Source organism: Rissa tridactyla, chromosome 21 (genome assembly GCF_028500815.1).
Source record: "Rissa tridactyla isolate bRisTri1 chromosome 21, bRisTri1.patW.cur.20221130, whole genome shotgun sequence".
NCBI lineage: Eukaryota > Metazoa > Chordata > Aves > Charadriiformes > Laridae > Rissa > Rissa tridactyla.
In genome coordinates this window covers 79,778-96,601 of record NC_071486.1, presented here as the reverse complement: position 1 = coordinate 96,601, position 16,824 = coordinate 79,778, and the positions used below count along the sequence as shown (strand labels likewise).

The 16,824-nt window shown below is 55.1% G+C and overlaps 1 protein-coding gene across 2 annotated transcripts in view; it reads right to left on the bottom strand.

Moving 5' to 3' along the window:
* The window catches only part of CACNA1S (calcium voltage-gated channel subunit alpha1 S), a 50,373-nt gene that overhangs the window by 12,755 nt on the left and 20,794 nt on the right, over positions 1–16,824 (bottom strand). For both annotated transcript variants that reach the window (XM_054181347.1, XM_054181348.1), the window contains 21 exons: positions 16,616–16,764; positions 15,546–15,627; positions 14,860–15,020; positions 13,890–14,115; positions 13,111–13,318; positions 12,680–12,800; positions 12,108–12,222; positions 11,893–11,986; positions 11,013–11,082; positions 10,644–10,776; positions 10,231–10,360; positions 9,416–9,475; positions 8,715–8,821; positions 8,196–8,283; positions 7,830–7,937; positions 6,936–6,988; positions 6,523–6,669; positions 6,048–6,249; positions 4,453–4,611; positions 3,991–4,101; positions 3,400–3,483 (listed from right to left, as the gene is read on the bottom strand). In XM_054181347.1, the coding sequence (XP_054037322.1) occupies positions 3,400–3,483; positions 3,991–4,101; positions 4,453–4,611; positions 6,048–6,249; positions 6,523–6,669; positions 6,936–6,988; positions 7,830–7,937; positions 8,196–8,283; positions 8,715–8,821; positions 9,416–9,475; positions 10,231–10,360; positions 10,644–10,776; positions 11,013–11,082; positions 11,893–11,986; positions 12,108–12,222; positions 12,680–12,800; positions 13,111–13,318; positions 13,890–14,115; positions 14,860–15,020; positions 15,546–15,627; positions 16,616–16,764 (2,608 nt within the window). The remainder of the gene's footprint in view (positions 1–3,399; positions 3,484–3,990; positions 4,102–4,452; positions 4,612–6,047; positions 6,250–6,522; positions 6,670–6,935; positions 6,989–7,829; positions 7,938–8,195; positions 8,284–8,714; positions 8,822–9,415; positions 9,476–10,230; positions 10,361–10,643; positions 10,777–11,012; positions 11,083–11,892; positions 11,987–12,107; positions 12,223–12,679; positions 12,801–13,110; positions 13,319–13,889; positions 14,116–14,859; positions 15,021–15,545; positions 15,628–16,615; positions 16,765–16,824) is intronic.

Genomic DNA, 16,824 nt, shown 5'->3' with positions numbered 1-16,824 from the left:
AGAGCGAGGGAGTGATGGGTGTTTGCAGAAGAAGAGGACATAGACACAGACACAGAAGAAAGATTAAGATGAAAACTGGGGACAAGAGGAGGAGCACAGGAGAAGGACAGGGAGAAACCCACTGTCACTCAGACTCACAGACAAGGCAATGCGACTTTTAAGGGGCAGAGGCAGCAGATGGATGGCCAAGGAAACACACTTACCCACTTCTGTGCCCCACTCCATCTCACCTGCTGTGACATATACGTCTGGGGCAGGGGTGTATGGGCCAGGAAATCTGGGCCAAACCTCAGGACTGTGTAATTTCGCTGCCTCCCATGGGCAGACCCAGGACAGGCCCAGGGCTGTGGCTGGTGGGATCTGGAGGCAAGCTGACAAGCTCAAGCCAACCCATGGCTCCTCCACAACAAGCCTGGCTGCTCTCAGCACAGCTGCTTGGACACCAAAACCGAACTGGTGCAGGTTTGCTGGGAGCGAGCACCAAGACTGGTAGTCCCTTGTGTCGGTAGGAGGCAAACTACCGCCCGGCACCATTCACCCACTAAGCAGGAGGCGGGAACTGCTGGTCTCCATGCACGTTGGCACACGCAGGGCACACGCACTTGCACGCAGATGAGGGCTCATTCACATGCACACACACGCACGCACACAAACCCTCGAGGCTCCTCAAAGCTAGCTGGAGATGCACTCCTCTCTGCAGAGAGCCTAGGATACTCTGGGGCAGAGGGATGCCTTCCCAGCACAGATACCAACACCTGACCCTCGGTGGGGTGGCCCAGCCCCAGCACCCTCTGCACAGAGCAGGCTCGTTCCTGGGGGCCCAGCCAGCGACTGCAGGAGGCTTTGGGTAGGCTGGGAGGGTCCAACCTTGGAAAGGGGCTGAGCTTCCAGGGCAGGCAGTGGCAGGAGTGACACAACAGCATGGACGCTGCCATCCCTCTACACTTCAGAGCTTGGGGCAGCGCTGCTAGAGGGGCCCCCATCCCTACTTCCCTCTTTCCCCAGACCCCTCAATACCCACTGTGATCTGCAGGATCATTGAATAGCTGCGAAGGTCTGGCTGTGGTGGCTAGCAGAGGGCTCCTGACAGCACAGCCCTCCCCACCATCTCACCCCAACAGCCACACACAGAGACATGAGGGAGGAGAAAAGAGACAGAATGAAAAGAGAGAGGAGAACAAGACAGACTTTGCAAACCAGTCAGTCGCATGCCTGGGTGCCACCAGGAATGGCTCCCCTGCTGCGAGGTGTCACCCATCACCCCTGCACCATGGTGCAGGCTTGTTTCATGAAAGCCACCCTCCTGAAAACACTGCAGCCCCCAAGGTCTGCCTGCACCGACAAGGTGATCTATGGCGGGTGCAGTGGTTGCAAAAAACTCCTGGGGGTCAGAGGCAACAGATCCACTTTGCACTGACCTCTCAGCAGGGAGGAGACTTGCTGGAAAGGGAGGTGAGGTTTCCCCTCCGCCTCCTAATCCTAATCCTCCCCTACATCACCAGATGGCTGGGAAAAGCTTGGTGATGCTTGGAGAGATGTGGGATGGATGGAGAAGAAAGCCCATGGAGGAAGGGTGAAGCAGCTATGAGGGGCTCTGCTCCCAGGAGAGGACACAGATGGCCACAGGAGCATGAGACCTGCCAGAGCAGGACTACCTGTGACGGAGGTCCCTGAAGAGCCTGGAGGCCTGGGAGGGGAGACCAGTGCTCTGGTCTCCTGGGGGAGAGGACCAGGGAAGCTCAGGCCATATAGGACCACTCTTGAAATCCCACCTGGCCTTCTGCACACCCCTGCCACTGCCAACAGTGTTGTGGCACACAGAGCACAGCGCCTGGGTCAGGCCCTGCCAGCCCAACCAGGGCACTGGACTCCTCTGTGTGCCTGTAACCCTGGGCATCCCCACGGACCCATGGCTGAGCACAGCAGTACCTTGGCATCTGCGCCAACTGACCTGGTCCCTCACTCCACAGGGACTAGAAAGCTCTGCCCAGTACAGGGCCTTGAGCACCCTTTGAACTTCATTTCTGAGTGACAATAGGATGGGGAAGGAGGTAGCACACTAGGAAATGATACCCTACAGGCAGTGGGAAACCAGGTCACAGGTGCAGAGAGCTGTGGGGGACAAGGATGGGGTCCTGGAGGACCTGGTGACAGATGAAAGCTGCTGGCGTGAAATCTGGGAGCTCATCAAGGCTGAGAGGCCCAGAGGCTAGAGGACAGCAGTATCAACCTGCAGGGCTGTGCAGGGAGAAGCATGTCGCTGTCACAGGGGAGGAAGGTGGATGGCTTTGCTCATCCCAGCTATGTGAGGCCTGGATCACCCTCCAGAGAAGAAAGTGGCTACCACTAAGGGCCCCTAAACACTCTCACCTCCCCAGCACAGAGAACGGCTGAAGATCACCCTATGCAGGGGTGGCAGTGGCAGTAGCTCTGCCAGATACAGCCCTGCAGTGTACCAGAGCTGGCAAGCCCTGCTCCCAAGAGAATATGGCATGCAAAGTCACTAGAGAGGGTTAATCTATAATCCACCTGATCCTACAGCTGCTTCTAGAGTTACCATCACATCTGCTAAATGCAGCACACGACCTCCTGGTTGCAGAGGGGCATTTTCAGTGCTAGACATGAGGTGTGGATGTCCCAGTGCTATGAAAGGCAGTTGCAAGCTGGCTTCCTAGCACTGCTCTGAAAATGCTCCCAGCAGAGCACTGACCATATAGCCACTGCCTGCAACCACACAGACACACAGTTTATATGCTGTAGAGCTTCTGAAACAGCGTATTGAGTATACATATGCACACATACACCTATGTGTATATGTATAGATTGCTGCATAAAGGGACACACATAAATGAAATGGCTTGAAATTCCTCCCCTGGCACGGGACAGCAGGGAGCTGTGGGAGCACTTTTTCTTCCCACCTGCACTGATCTGAGGCTGGATGCATGGGTGACTGCCTGTCCAGGTGTGTGCATGAGGAAGACAGGCAGGGTGGCTGAGGCAGGGTCTGGCACACATCCTGCTGCTCATGGTCCAGTCCTGAGCGAGTAGACTCTTTCCACAGGATCCCAGTGCCTACAGATTCAGCGGAAGGGAAGGGAGGGGGCAGTGTGACATGCCAGCCAGCCAGGGATGGTCCCCTACTTCTAAACAGTGCTTAAAGGTCCACAGGGCCACGGCTGTGATCTCCATACCCTCATGCCATGGGCTGATCCTGGTTTGTTCCTCCTCAGAACCAAGTAGAGCAGGGATAGAGGAGAGGACACCAATACTCTGCAGGGCTGGACACCACATGGGCATCCCTGTCTCACCCCAGTGCGGGCCCTATGGCACAGGCTCAGGAGGGTGCCAGCAGCGGTGCACTGCAGGGACACCTTCACGCCCTAACAGCCCGACACTTACGTCAATCTCACTGAGGATGACGTCAATGATGCTGCCAATCACTATGAGGAAGTCGAAGACATTCCAGGGGTCCCCGAAGTAGCCCTGCCAGGAAGAGCCAGAGAAGAAGAGTGAACATCCAAGGGTCAAGTTAAGGGGGAGGTAGCTGCTGGAGCCTAGAGTTAGGAGTGTTGGAAGGATCATTATGACCTCTGGCACCTCAGGGAGAGCCAGAGGAAGGGATGGTGGTTAGACCTGGTACCCTCTGGTGAATTGTTTGGTCCTGTCTTGCAATGGTGTGAAATGAGGAGGGTAGATCAAGGTAGCTAGAGCTATGACCACACCAGTGACAGATGACCCTGAAGATCGGAACAATGGCTGCTTGGATTCGGTTGGATTTGGCTAGCAAGGGCGACCCTGACAAAAAGCAGTCCTTCCAGAAACTCACAGGTCCTGTGCATGGGGGTCCCCAAGGATCTCACAAGGAGAAGGTCTCTGGAGTTGAAGGCCTGGGGGTGCTTGTACTGGAGAGATGCCAAATGCAGGGTAAATGGATACCCCTGGCCTGGCCTGAGGCCCTCTCCTGCTCTCTTGACCATGCCCTCCTCTCACCTTGGCTTTAAAGGCCATGAGCTTGAGGATCATCTCCAGGGTGAAGAGGATGGTGAAGGCCACGTTGAGGATATCTGAGATATGGTTCATTTCTGCAGATTGGTTGTAATGCTGAGGAGAGGGCAGAAGAAGCCATGTTAGCGCACGGCAGGTCTGTTCTGAGGTTAGAGGTATGTGCTGGATGCAGACCCCCCTCCCGCAGACCTCCCTCCCACAGACCTATGGCTCACCAATGGTCATCCAAAAGGAAATTTGCTTCCTGTAGCCCCTTCTCTGAGCTCCCCACATCCAACCGGTCCCACTTTGTCCCCGTCCCCAGGGGTACTGAACACGCATCACGACCTTTGCTGTGTAGGAAAGACCTCCTCCACAGAAACTCTCTGGGAGGTGGCAGGGCTGAGCTAGCTCGACCACTGCCATGGACACCCCTCCACCACTCGTGGTGGGCACTGTGCCCCTTACCTGCATGCCCAGGCAGATGGTGTTCAGCAGGATCAGGAAGAACATGAGGTACTCAAAGTAGGAGGAGGTGACCACATACCAGATCTGGTACTGGTAGGGGTTCTTGGGGATGTAGCGCCGCAGCGGGCGAGCCTTCAGCGCATACTGCACACACTGGCGCTGGGGAGAGGAGGGCAGGTGTGATCTCACAGAGGGGCACAGGGCAGTGTCAGGCACGGATTCAACAGCATAGGCACAGAGTCAACACCACTGGCAACGCTGCACATCCACACAGACACAATCTGGATCCCCTCCTCTCTCAGCCAAGCGACATGGGCCAGGGACAGCAATGGTTCAAGTATCTGATGTGCTTCCTGCAAATACACCTCCCGAAGACCCACATGGGACCAAGTTTCCAAAGCCACCGCTTGCCTCCAAAGATTGCCATGCTGCCCTTGTACTGATCCCTCCCATCCTGAGCCTGTCTGGTTATCACGGCACTTTCCCAGGGTCTCTCAGGACTGGCCAAGAGCAGCCTGAAGACCTCACATGAATCAGGGGTGAAGGGGGCACTGAGTTTTCTCTCTGCACCTGAGAGGTGCTGAGCAGGCCCTTCCCTCCCTAGCTGGCCAGGGCTATCTCTGCTGGGTTTGCGTGTGCTCACGTCATCCCCAACACCCTCAGCTCGTGCTGCCTCTGCAGGCTTGCTCAGAACATAAGCATGCCAGCAGCTCCTCAGGGCCAGCAGGCATCCCTGTCTAGCTGTCTTCCCAGTATGCACCACATCCTCTGCTGATGCCCGTCTCGCTTCTGCTGCTTTCAACCTTGATGTCCCCAGACAGAATCACAGCATGACAGCATCACAGAAGGACTGACAGTGGAGGGTGTCTCTGGAGATGGTCTAGTCAAAGTTCCCAGCTCAAAGCAGGGCCAGCTAGAGCATGTTGCCCAGGACTGTGTCCAGTGGGGTTATGAATACGTCCAAAGCTGGAGACTTCACAACCTCTCTGGGAAACTTGTTCCAGTGTATGAGCACCCTCACCATAAAAAAGGGGGTTTTCATGTTTAAATGGAAATTCTTTTCTTCAGTTTGTGCCCATTGTCTTTTGTCCTGTCACTGGGCACAACTGAAAAAAGCCTGGCTCCATCTTCTTTACACTCTCCCACTAGCTATTTATACACATAGGTAAGACCCCTGTGAGCCTTCTATTGTCAGCACCAAACAGACTCAGCTTTCAGACCCTCCTTGTATGACAGATGCTCCAGACACTCAATGATCTCAGTGTCCTTTGCCAAACTTGCTCCAGAATGCCCATGTCAATTTTGTACGGGGGAGCCCAGAACTGGACACAACCCTCTGCTCCAGCTCAGTCTGGGCACCCCACCTGCACCAGAAGGCTCACTCCCTCATTCTGGTCCACTCTGCCCTTCCCTTGGAAGGTGTGCATTGTACACATGGGTCCAGCTGACCCTGTCCCAGCAGTGAACAGACTCAGGGCAGGTTGAACTCATCTGTGCCAGCAGTGCCACCACCAAGGGCTTCTCCAAATCAACCAGCCCCAGCAGTGCCAGATCCAGGGCTGGTCCACCTTGCCCTGACCCAGCAGTCCCATTACCTGGTTCTTGTCCAGCTCACAGTTCTTGTACTCGCTCTCTCCCTGCTCCTGGAAGGTGACAATGACAAAGCCCACAAAGATATTCATCATGAAGAAGGCAATGAGGATGATGTAGATGATGAAGAACATTGCAATCTCCACCCGGTAGTTGTAGATAGGGCCTGTATCCTCAGCATTAGTGTCAATGGCCATGTAAAGCAGCCTATAGGAGGGAAAGCGAGGCAACAGAGATCCCAATTAGGTGGGAAAGAGCACGTCTCCTCTTGAAGGTTACAGAGAGCTCTGGTGACATGCCAGATCCAACAATGGTGGGACAGGGCTGCTGGGATGACCTCGTCAGCTCCACAGCCACTGCCAGGATGGCTAGCCTTGCTCCTCAGCCTGGGCAGCTCTTCTTTCTTTACCGGCCAGCAGCAGTGACCCGCTCCCAGCACAGACCCATCCCTCAGCAGGCCCCACACACAGCCAGACTCACTCTGGCCAGCCCTCGAAGGTGGAGACAGTGAAAAGCGACATCATAGCTGAGAAGACGTTGTCAAAGTGGAAGCTGCTATGCAACCAGACCCGCTCCTGTAGCTCAATCTGCGTGGGGTCCCCGTCCACGTAGTTGATGAAATAGCCCCTGCATCAGAAGGAACATGGTGCTCACCGGGCAGGGCCCCCTTCAGCCCACCCGCTGCGGCGCTAACCCAGGGCTCTTCGGGCCCTGGGAGGGGAGGATGTCCCAGTGCTTGTTTCCCATTTACCGCAGGGTGAGGGAGAACAGCATGAGACCCCAGATCCACCTTTTGGATGCAATATCCCCACACAGGAACACAAGTGGCCCCTGCCACAACCCTCCCTCCCTGGCCACTGCCCTGCTGGGGCTGAGCTGCAAAGAGCTCTTACCTGCACTCCTTCTCTGTCATCTTGGATGGATCTGTGCATCTATAGAACTTGCCCTGCATTTAACAGAGATCAGGAGAGGCTCTCATTTTGCTGTGACTTGAGAAGCCCCGGGTAGTTTTGACTTTTTCACAGCACACAGTCAGTCTCCACTCTGCCTCCGTCCTGACTCTTTCCCCCACCTCACACCACAGCTGGCTTCCCACTCTGCATGTCAACGCAACCCACTTCACATGGCAGAGCCATGGCAGACCCTGGGGCCAATCCCAGGCTAAGACAAGTAAACGTTGCCTAGCGATGGAAATAAGTTTTCCAGGGCCCTGAGCTGAGACCTATCTAGCTCATCCAATCTGGGAGCCAAATATTTGGAAAATAGGGAAGAAAGCAGTAACCATAGAATTAACTAAAAGTTAAGGGATGCTGACGGGTCTGTTCAGTCGGTAGAGTGTCCTGAAAGCTCTCCCCATGTCGTCTGGGAATTTAAGGTCTATCATTAGAACAAAGCTGAGCTCAGCCAGGGCCAGCTCTGCGTTGGAGCAGCCCAGGCCAGAGAGCAAGAGTCGTGCTGTGAAAAGGAAACACTTTGCATCAAAAGCACAGAGGAAGTCATAAGCACTTACTGCCTTAGAAAGGGGAAACTGAGGCACTAAGTGGGGTGAGGCAGCTGGTCCCTTTACATATGCTGCCTGGACCTGACAGTATCCTAGGAGTTTCCTGCCCTCCTCCCACTGCAGGCTCTTCTGCTGGGAGGCTTGACGCATGCAGGTCTTGCAGAGCACACACAGTACGGCCTGTGCTGACCTCAATGCTGGCAGACACCACCCCCATGACTAAAAGAGCCTGTCCAGGATGTGCCTGAGCAAAATGCCTCTCCTGCCCACCTGAGACACCTCTCACCTTGAAGAGCTGGACCCCGATGCAGGCAAACATGAACTGCAGCAATGTCGTGACGACCACAATGTTACCGATAGTCTTGATGGCCACGAACACACACTGGACCACGTGCTGTGGAGGTCGAGGACAGTGTGCACGTGAGCATGCCTGGGGCAAGCTCCTGCTGTGTGTCCCACACCCTCTCACTGCAGGGATGGGCCCCAGGGAGAGCAGGAGCCTGCTGAGAGCAGTGGGATGGGGCAGACCCCTTCCACAGACTGCGAGTGGGAATTGGGTTCCTGGCCCCACAAACCCCACAGGGCATGATGCCTGCCACATAACATCCCATCGGGATTCCTATGGGCTGAGGACCCCCAAACTTCCTCTTACCTTTAGCCCCTTTGCCCTGTTAATGGCTCGCAGAGGCCTCAGCACCCTCAGCACTCGGAGGATCTTCACCACTGAGATGGTACTGGACCTGTGGAGGAAGGCAGAGCTGAGTCGGGGCAATACTCCTGCCCAGAGCAGCCTGGCACAGCCCCACCAAGCAGCCAGGGAGGCCAGGCTAGGACCAGGGGTGAGGGGCAAGGCATGGCAGAGACATGTGGATGTCACTAAGCCATCACCCCATAAAAGGACAGGGGACACTGGCAGCTGGAGAAAGCAGCTCCAAATCTAATTCCTTCCCAGATCTTCACCTCTGACACTCAAGGAGTTTGCTTCCCTGCCTCCCAGGTGTCCACGCCCTGTCCCCCTAAGCATGACTTTATGGACACTAACACATGGGCTCATGCCCAGCCCTTGGGCTGCCGCCTCCTTCGCCATCCAGCACAGCGAGCTGCAGCACCCCAGCTGCCTGGCCAGGCTAAAACTGCCAGTGCCCACCCTGCAAAGCATGGAGGTGCTTACTCAATTCCCATGGAGATGAGGGAGACAGCAACCACCAGCAAGTCGAGGATATTGAAAGAGTTCCTGCAGAAGGAGCCTTTGTGCAGGAAAGCACCATAGGCTGTCATCTGGGGAGCAGAAGGAGTTAGGAGAGAGGTCAGGCCGTGGGGCAGACAAAGCATGAGGGGCTTCTCACAGCTCCGTGACCTGGGGACACTATCCTGCTCAGACTTCTACCTCTGCAGCCAGGGAGGAAGTTGACTTCAGCTGGAAATCCTCTGTAATGCACAGGCTGGAGACAAAACACTTCCCAGTCATTCAGCAAATTAAAGAGGAGAATAAGAGACTTGGAGTGGGAGCAACAGGAAGCAGCTGCTTGGATTACTGTTTTATTCCACAGATTTCCACTGCTTTCTCTTTCTCAAAGTTTTTCCTAAGGGCATGTCAGAATGAAAATGCTGGTGCTGTGGCCCATCCCTCCCTGCGTCACAGCACAGCTGACTCGTCTGTCTGACCTCACTGGAGGGGACACATGGCCTCTGGGGAAGGTCACGCACCACCTAGACTGCCTGAACTCTGGGGACGTGAGGATCAGCTGGCAGCTTCTCCTTGCTGGGACCTCAAGCTTTTGCCCGAAGAGCACGAATGCCCATGGCCAGAACAGTCTAGACCTATGCGCTGGATCATGCGCATGGCCAGGACCACAGGGCAGAGGGACTCACCTTCAAGACGATTTCAACTGTGAAGACAGAGGTGAAACCAATGTCAAAGTATCCGAGAATCTGGGAACAGAAGCACCAGAACCGGATGAGATTTGGGTGACATGGGAAATGCTCTGGTGTGTTCAAACATCCTGGCATTGTGGTTTTGCCCTCCACTCTGTGGACTGGGGAGGCCACGTAGCTCAACAGAGCCTGTAAACCCAATGCCAAGAAGACTCTTCACCTTCCCTCAGCTTTGCTGATTTTCCCCAGTGGATGATCCAACCTGTAGCCTGGTACCAAGCTACCAGTTTCCAAATGAGTGAGGCTTGACCCGATTCACCTGAAAGCGTCCGATCTCCAAGGGCACTAAGTGCCCTGGGAAGCTATCTCAGGTGAGAGCCCCCCAGTCCCTGCCAGACAATGCCTGGGTGCAGACACATTTCTGCCTCGTGTGGCTAGACCTGTGGCTACCACTGCTCCATACTGGCAGTATTTCAGGGTGCTGCACCCACCAGTGGTCCAGTTTGCCACCTCATGGGATGTCCCTATCCCCAGTAAGCCACCACAGCCTTGAACAAAGGGAATCTCGCACAGCTTGTCAGGTGGATCTCTTCATCCAGAAGTAAACTGAGACATGGAGCAGTAAATCCTTGTCCCAGCTGTGGCCTGAACGGAAAACACAACCAACCTCTCCTCCCAGAGCCAGGGATGAAATCACAGCTGCCTGCCCAGGCACATCTGGCAAGCAGGTCTCTGCTTACTGGGGAGGGGGAGCTGGGGGTCTCCATGAGGTCTTCCCAACACATCCCAAACTTCCACAGCTACGTAAGCACCTGGTTGCGGAAGGACTCAGCCCGGATGGGATCCTCAGCTGCCAGTGAGATGCTGCTGAGCAGAATGAAGAGCAGGATGAAGTTGGTGAACCAGGTGGCATTGACAATTCTGTGGCACAGCATGCGAAATCTGCCAGGGACAGAAATGGCATAAAATGCTGTGAGGGGATGGAGGAACATCAGATAGGGCCATGGATGCCTGGAAGAGGGTTATATGGTTAAACCTTGAGGACGGGAAGGCCCTAGGCATGAAGGGATGTCTGTGCCAGCCCTTCCACAGAGAATTCCCAGCGAGCTGGCTCTCTTCAGAGCTGGCTGTTATGCACAAGTAGGACTCCATTGGGAAGGGCCAGTGCCAGAAGTGCCTGGGCCAGGCTTGGCTCCAAAAGGCAGGGAGAAGGGTCAGTGCCTACTTGTTGGTTGGGCTGAAGATGAAGAATGAGCTGGCTTCAGGCATGGGCACGGCCTTCTCTTTCAGCTGTAGCTCTGCGAGGGGACGTGGCCGAGGACTTAGGGGGATTTCAGGCTCGTCTTCTTCATCGTCACCTGCACGGTGGTCACAAGGAGGGAAAAGGAAAAAATCACCCAGAGAGACAGAGGGAATGGGACCCTATGGACAATCCTCTGTTCCTGATCTGGCATCTGTGCCAGAAAGACCTCAGTACCCTGAGGCTGAAGGAGGGTCATCACATCCTTTGCTCCTCACACAGCCCAGGTGCTGGCACCATCCCTCTGCAGTGTCTCCCCAGCTTTCCTGCTGCCCTGCCACAGACAAGTCTTACCTGGGAAGTCTGCAGAAGGGTAGGGGTCTTTGATCTCATTGACATTGGATTCAAATTCATCCACTTTTAACTGTAACAAGGGAGAGACAGAGAGGAGAACATGCAGCTGTGTGTGCCAGTATTGCTGCCAAATGTTGCATGTTGGCCAGACCCTATCATCTTGGAAGTGATGTGGGCCAAAGAGTGTCTCTGCATTTGGTCCATACAGCACCAAGCACATGGAGCCCTGGCCCACGATGGAGCAGGGTGAGGGGAAACACCTCAGGGGTGCTGCAATCTGAGCAAAGAGCAATACCAAGCAGATGTGACAGGGGAATGTGTTCTGGGCAAAAGCCTGGGGCCATGGTCCTATACCACGGGTGGAATAAGACATGGGGTGACTTCTGGGTGAGTTCCCATGGGGAATCTCTACAAAGTGGATAGGGAAGCAGCTGCTGGCCAGATACTTGTAAGAGGCAGCTCAGCACATAGTCACCACAGCTGAATTGAGGGCTTTGCATACAGGGGTTGCTGGTGTGGGCATAAGGGAGGCCTGGGGTGCTGCTGACCTGCTCTGCTCCCCTTTGCACTGGTGTGCACCAGCCCATCTCAACCACCGACAACTGGCTGTGGCCAAGGAAATGATTCCGAGGAGAAGGATCCCCAGCAATGGACCAGTTTCACCAGGCAACATGCCCTGCCTGTACCCAGAGAGGCCTCATCACCAGAGGATGCTAACATGAGAAGCGATTCTGGCCCAGAAGAGTCCAGACCCAGGCTGGCTCCAAGCCTTTGTCAGTCCTGGCTGGTCCCTCATCAGGAGGGACCTGGAGGACCTCCAGGACCTGGAGCCTGGTCCCTTATCAGGAACTCCCCAAGGCCCAGCCCCAACAGCACTGACCTTGGCTGTTGTGGGAATTCCTTCTCCCTTTGCTTTCTGCTCAAGCTTTTTTGCCAGCATCTGCTTCTCATCTTCAGACTTCTCTGGGTAACCTCTGAGTGGGGAGGAGAGAGCAGGAACTGAACTCTGGGCAGGGGCATGGGTGATGCCATTCTGTCCCCTCACACCGAAGTTTGGGTTTGGGAGCTCCCACTGCCAGGGACTGAAGCACTCACCTGGACATCTTCCGCCGCTTGCGTTCCTCTGCTTTGGCCTTCTGGGCTAAGGTCAGGCTCTCAGCCTCAGCCAGGTTATCAACTGCGATGGCCAGGAAGACATTGAGAAGGATATCTGGAGGGACAGCGCTAAGGATATGAACTTGGTTCCTGTTTGGAGGATGTGGCCAGAGCCATGGTCTCCAGGGTGCCCTGAGAAGCCTTCCAGGACTTAAGCTCTTGAGATAACCCTGGCTGGTGATCCCTAACTCTGCACCCATCCTTGTGAGTACGGAGCTCTGGGCTGGCTCTGCCTTAGCTCAGTCCGTACAGCTCAGTCTTGTGACTGCACCAACTGGAGGCTGAATCTATGCCTGCTGGTCATCCAAACCTGCCCTGTGGCGTGCTTTCCTCCAGACTCCAGAACCCAGACACCACCATTGCAAGCCCTGAAGCCTGTGTTTTGTTCTCCTGCTGTTCAGAATGGAAAAGCTTAAGGTAAGCACTGAAAACCTTAAGGAGTCAGTCCTGCATAGCTGATGCTATGGGGCTGGGTACAGGGAGCTAGGCCTGGCTTTGCAGGCAGAGGATACAGTTCCCACAAACGAAGAGGATGATGAAGTAGATGCAGACCAGCATGCCGGGAAAGGACGGGCCCCCGTAGGCCATGATCCCATCATACATGATTGAATTCCAGTCCTCTCCGGTCAAGATCTGGGAGCAGAACAGAAATAGCCACAGCAGAGCGTGGCAGAAGCCCACAGCTCGATCCTGCCCTCCTGGCTCCAGCCCCGAACCCTCACATCCCCTACAGCCCCCACAACCTGACCCCACCTCACTGCTCAGCCCTGAATCTGCACTACTGCTCGTGACCGCAATTGCATTTCCCTGCTCCTGCCTCAAAGCCACATCACCTCCCACAAACCCACATCTCTCTGAGCCCCAGCCAGGAGACCCAGAGCGCAGGCAAGACCCCCCCGACACTGTCCTCCAGTCCCCTGCTGCACTTCCCGCAGCCCCATACCTGGAAGACACTGATGAGGGCCTGGGGGAAGTTGTCAAATGTGCTGCGCCGCACTTCCATGTCCTCAAAGTCAAACTTGCCCCCAAAGAGCTGCATGCCCAGCAGTGCAAAGACGATGATGAAGAGGAAGAGGAGGAGGAGCAGAGAGGCAATGGAGCGAACCGAGTTGAGCAGAGAGGCCACCAGGTTGCTCAAGGACGTCCAGTACCTGTGGAGAGGAGAGACAGGAGCGTGCAGGAGGTGAAGGAGTGGGGAAGGCTGTGGGCAGGATCAGGCAGGCACAGGGAACAGATCGCCTGGCCCGGGGGGATGTGCTGGCAGCCCAGAAAGGGGGGCTCTGAACCAGCACCACTCACATGCTGGGCACTGGGACTGCTCCAGGCAGGCCCCAGGAGGTGGAACTGAAGCTCCAGGCGTGGTGACAGGCAAGACACACTGCTGCCTGCACAGTGCACCAGCAGGCAGGATGGCGAAGGGGGATGAACACCCAGCGGGTTGGTGCCAGAAAGAGAAGCCATGTGTCTCGGCCCACAGCACCCCCATTTACAACACCCCAGAACCCAGAGTGAGAGAGAGAACCCCAGGAGACTTCCAGCAAGCCCTGCTGTGTCCTACTTGCCACTCCCAGACCATCTCCCGAGGACAGAAATCCCCAGCTTGGCCTTGTTCCTCTATTTAGAAACTACCAGCTCTGCTCACGCTGCAGCCCTCTGCAGGGATGAGGCCAGTGATGCCTGGGGACCATGAGCCACCAGCACCCGCAGAGCTCCTTCCCCAACCTGGTGATCTTGAAGATGCGGAGGAGCCGGATGCAACGTAGCACAGAGATGCCCAGGGGTGACAAGGTGCCGAGCTCCACCAGGATGATCTCCAAGATCCCCGCACACACCACGAAGCAGTCAAAGCGGTTGAAGAGTGACATGAAGTATTGGCGCAGGCCCAGTGCGTACATCTTCAGCAGCATCTCAGCCACAAAGAGTGCTAGCAGCACCCGGTTGGCATTGTCTGGGGTGGGAGATCCAGCCCATCAGAGCATGGACCTCTTAATCGCAGCATGGCACAGCAGGAAGGGAAGGAGTGCAGTGCTGCTCACCTCCCTTCTCTGCCCACCACCAAGCCCTGAGCTGCAGCTGCAGCAAATGCTGCTTTTCAGAGAGCACACAGGAGAGGAAGATGAGGAGAAGGGTGATGTGCAACTGTGTGCTTATACATGTGAGAGTGCGGCTGAACTGTGCATGTGAGTCCATGCAGCACGTGCACGTGTACTGGGCTGTGTGTGTGTGTGTGCATACATGTGGCTGAGCTGTGTCCGCATGTGCACAGCTATACTCCGTGTGCCTCTGTGTGTTTGCATGTGGCAGGGTGCAGGTAGTGTGAACGCATGCACCAATATGTGTGGCTGTACTGCATGAGTGCATGCAATGTGTGTTTGTGTGCACTATGCATGTACACCTGTAAATGTATACACTCTGCGTTCACCATGCAAACCCACATCCCTAAGAATATATACACTGTGCATGTGTAACTGTATGCACCACGCATGTCCAATGTGCAGGTGTGTGAGAGTGCAGTGGGGATGGTGTACAACCACTTGTGTGCTGGCTGTGTTTGCATGCATGAGCAAGTCTACATGTGTCTAACAACCCCTGTGCCATGCCAGTGTGGCTGTGCGTACACAGAAAGAGTTCACATGTCTCCAGGGCAGCAGGGTGTCCTGGGCCCCACCTCTCCCTCAGGCTCTTTGCTCACCTTGCACCTGTGTCAGCCATTCTGGCTGGAAGTGATGCTCAGAGGCGATGGAGAGGGTGTTGAGTGCCACCAGCAGGATGACAAGCCAGTAGAAGAACTTGGACTTCACCACATCACGACACTTTCTACGAAACATTCGGTTCCAACGCCTCCACTGACGGCTGGAGAGACAGCCAAAGGGTCAGCAGAGCCGGCCAGCAGGTCCTGCGCAGCCCAGGGCTGTGCTGGGAGACTGCAAAGCCACCCCTGCTCCCTTCTCCAGTGGCCTTCCCATAAAAAGCCTGAGGAACGTAACCCTGCCCCTGGAACTTGGTGCATTCACTCAGGCATTGCAGTTCATTCACACAAACACCTCCTGGCTCCTTTTTGGCCTACAGTCACGTCTGGTTGGCTGCTACAGACCCAGCTCTTGAAGCACAAGACATGCTGTATGGGCCAGGAGAGTATGCTCGGAGCCTGGTCCCAAAGTGAAGAGGTTGTTCACCTCGAGGTGGCTTTTTGCCAGTACCAGAGCAAAATCCTCTTTGCTGTCCACAATGTTTGCACCTCCTCCTGAGCACACAGCCACTGGCTTTCCCCCAGAAACCGGTGGCTAGCAAGAAAGCCTGGCCCAGCCAGGACAGCAAACGAGAGACTGGGCAAGCCCACATGCAGAGCAGCAGACGGTTCAACCAGTGCATACTTACAAGTAGAGAATCCACTTGTTCATGCCCTCAATTTCATACAAGCTCTCTGTCTCTGACCCTCCTTCATCTGATGGCATCATACCTAAGGAGGGAAAAACATCCCAGGCTTTCCTTGGAGGCCTTGGGAAGAATACGTGGGAGGGAACCTCTCCCAGGAGCACATTGGGAAGAGCTTCCCCATTAGAAGTGAAATCAAGACATGCGGTTCCAGGGAAATAGCAGTGAAAGTTTGGCCAGGTTTTGTGTGTCAGGTGCGAACCAAGTAGGAGGCACCAGGAACATCTGCCCTGCAGCAAGAGCAGCAGCAACCCAGAGCAGCAGCCTGAAAAGACAGCAGTGTGTACGCAGGCTCCTCAGGGCAAGGCACGCACAGCGTGGAGAAAACTGGGGTCAGTTTTGACCTGAGCAAATGCTGAACAACAGGAGGTTTGTAAGAGCACTGGCCACAGGTGTGGAAGAGGCATTTTGTCTTTCCCACTGTTTCCCAAGGCTCTTTGCACACAAGTATCGCTCAGCTTGAGGCATCAAAAGTTACCTCACTGGGCAGGGTAACATAGCAGACACTGTCTCAGTGTCACAGCTCCTCAGGCCTTGCTGAGACTTTGGCTAGATGCCCTGTACACTCACTTCCTTCCCTGAGCCCCTTCTAATCCCTTAAAATTGTCAAGCAATGGCAAGAAATTCATGCATCTGTTAGCGTGCGAGCTAGCGACCCTGCACTCTGCCCCTGCACACAAAAGTGCACATGCCCCTCATGGCTTCTCATGACCATTGCAAATGCATTTTGCCAAAGGAGACCTAGGCCTTGCTAGTAGTCTGCAAATATTAAATACAGTGGTTGAGGTGGAGATTTAGCACAAGGCCCAAGTTATTGGTAGTTGGGATCAGATTCAATAAAATGATTCAGGAAAGAAAAAAAAAAGGAGGAGGGAAGCAGTTCTGCAGAAGTCAAAGCATTTTGTTTCATAGGGTTTCACTTCTCCAAAGGTGTTTACCCTGCCCCTCTAGGATTGTCAGTGTTATGAACCCAACCCTCTAACTAAGGGTCTTTGACCAAGCAGAGTTGATACCTTCTCCCCTGGCCCGGTCACTGTCCATGACCTCAGCGTGGGTGATCCAGTCCATGTAGCCCTTCAGATCCTCTTCCAGCTGCTGCTTCTCCCGCAGCTTCTGAAATGTGCCTCGTGACTTGGCCTTCTCACGCTCTTTGGTGAACTCGCTGGGACAAGGCAAGCAGCAGAGTGAGACTCAGGAGGGGGACCACATGGAGGTGAGGTAC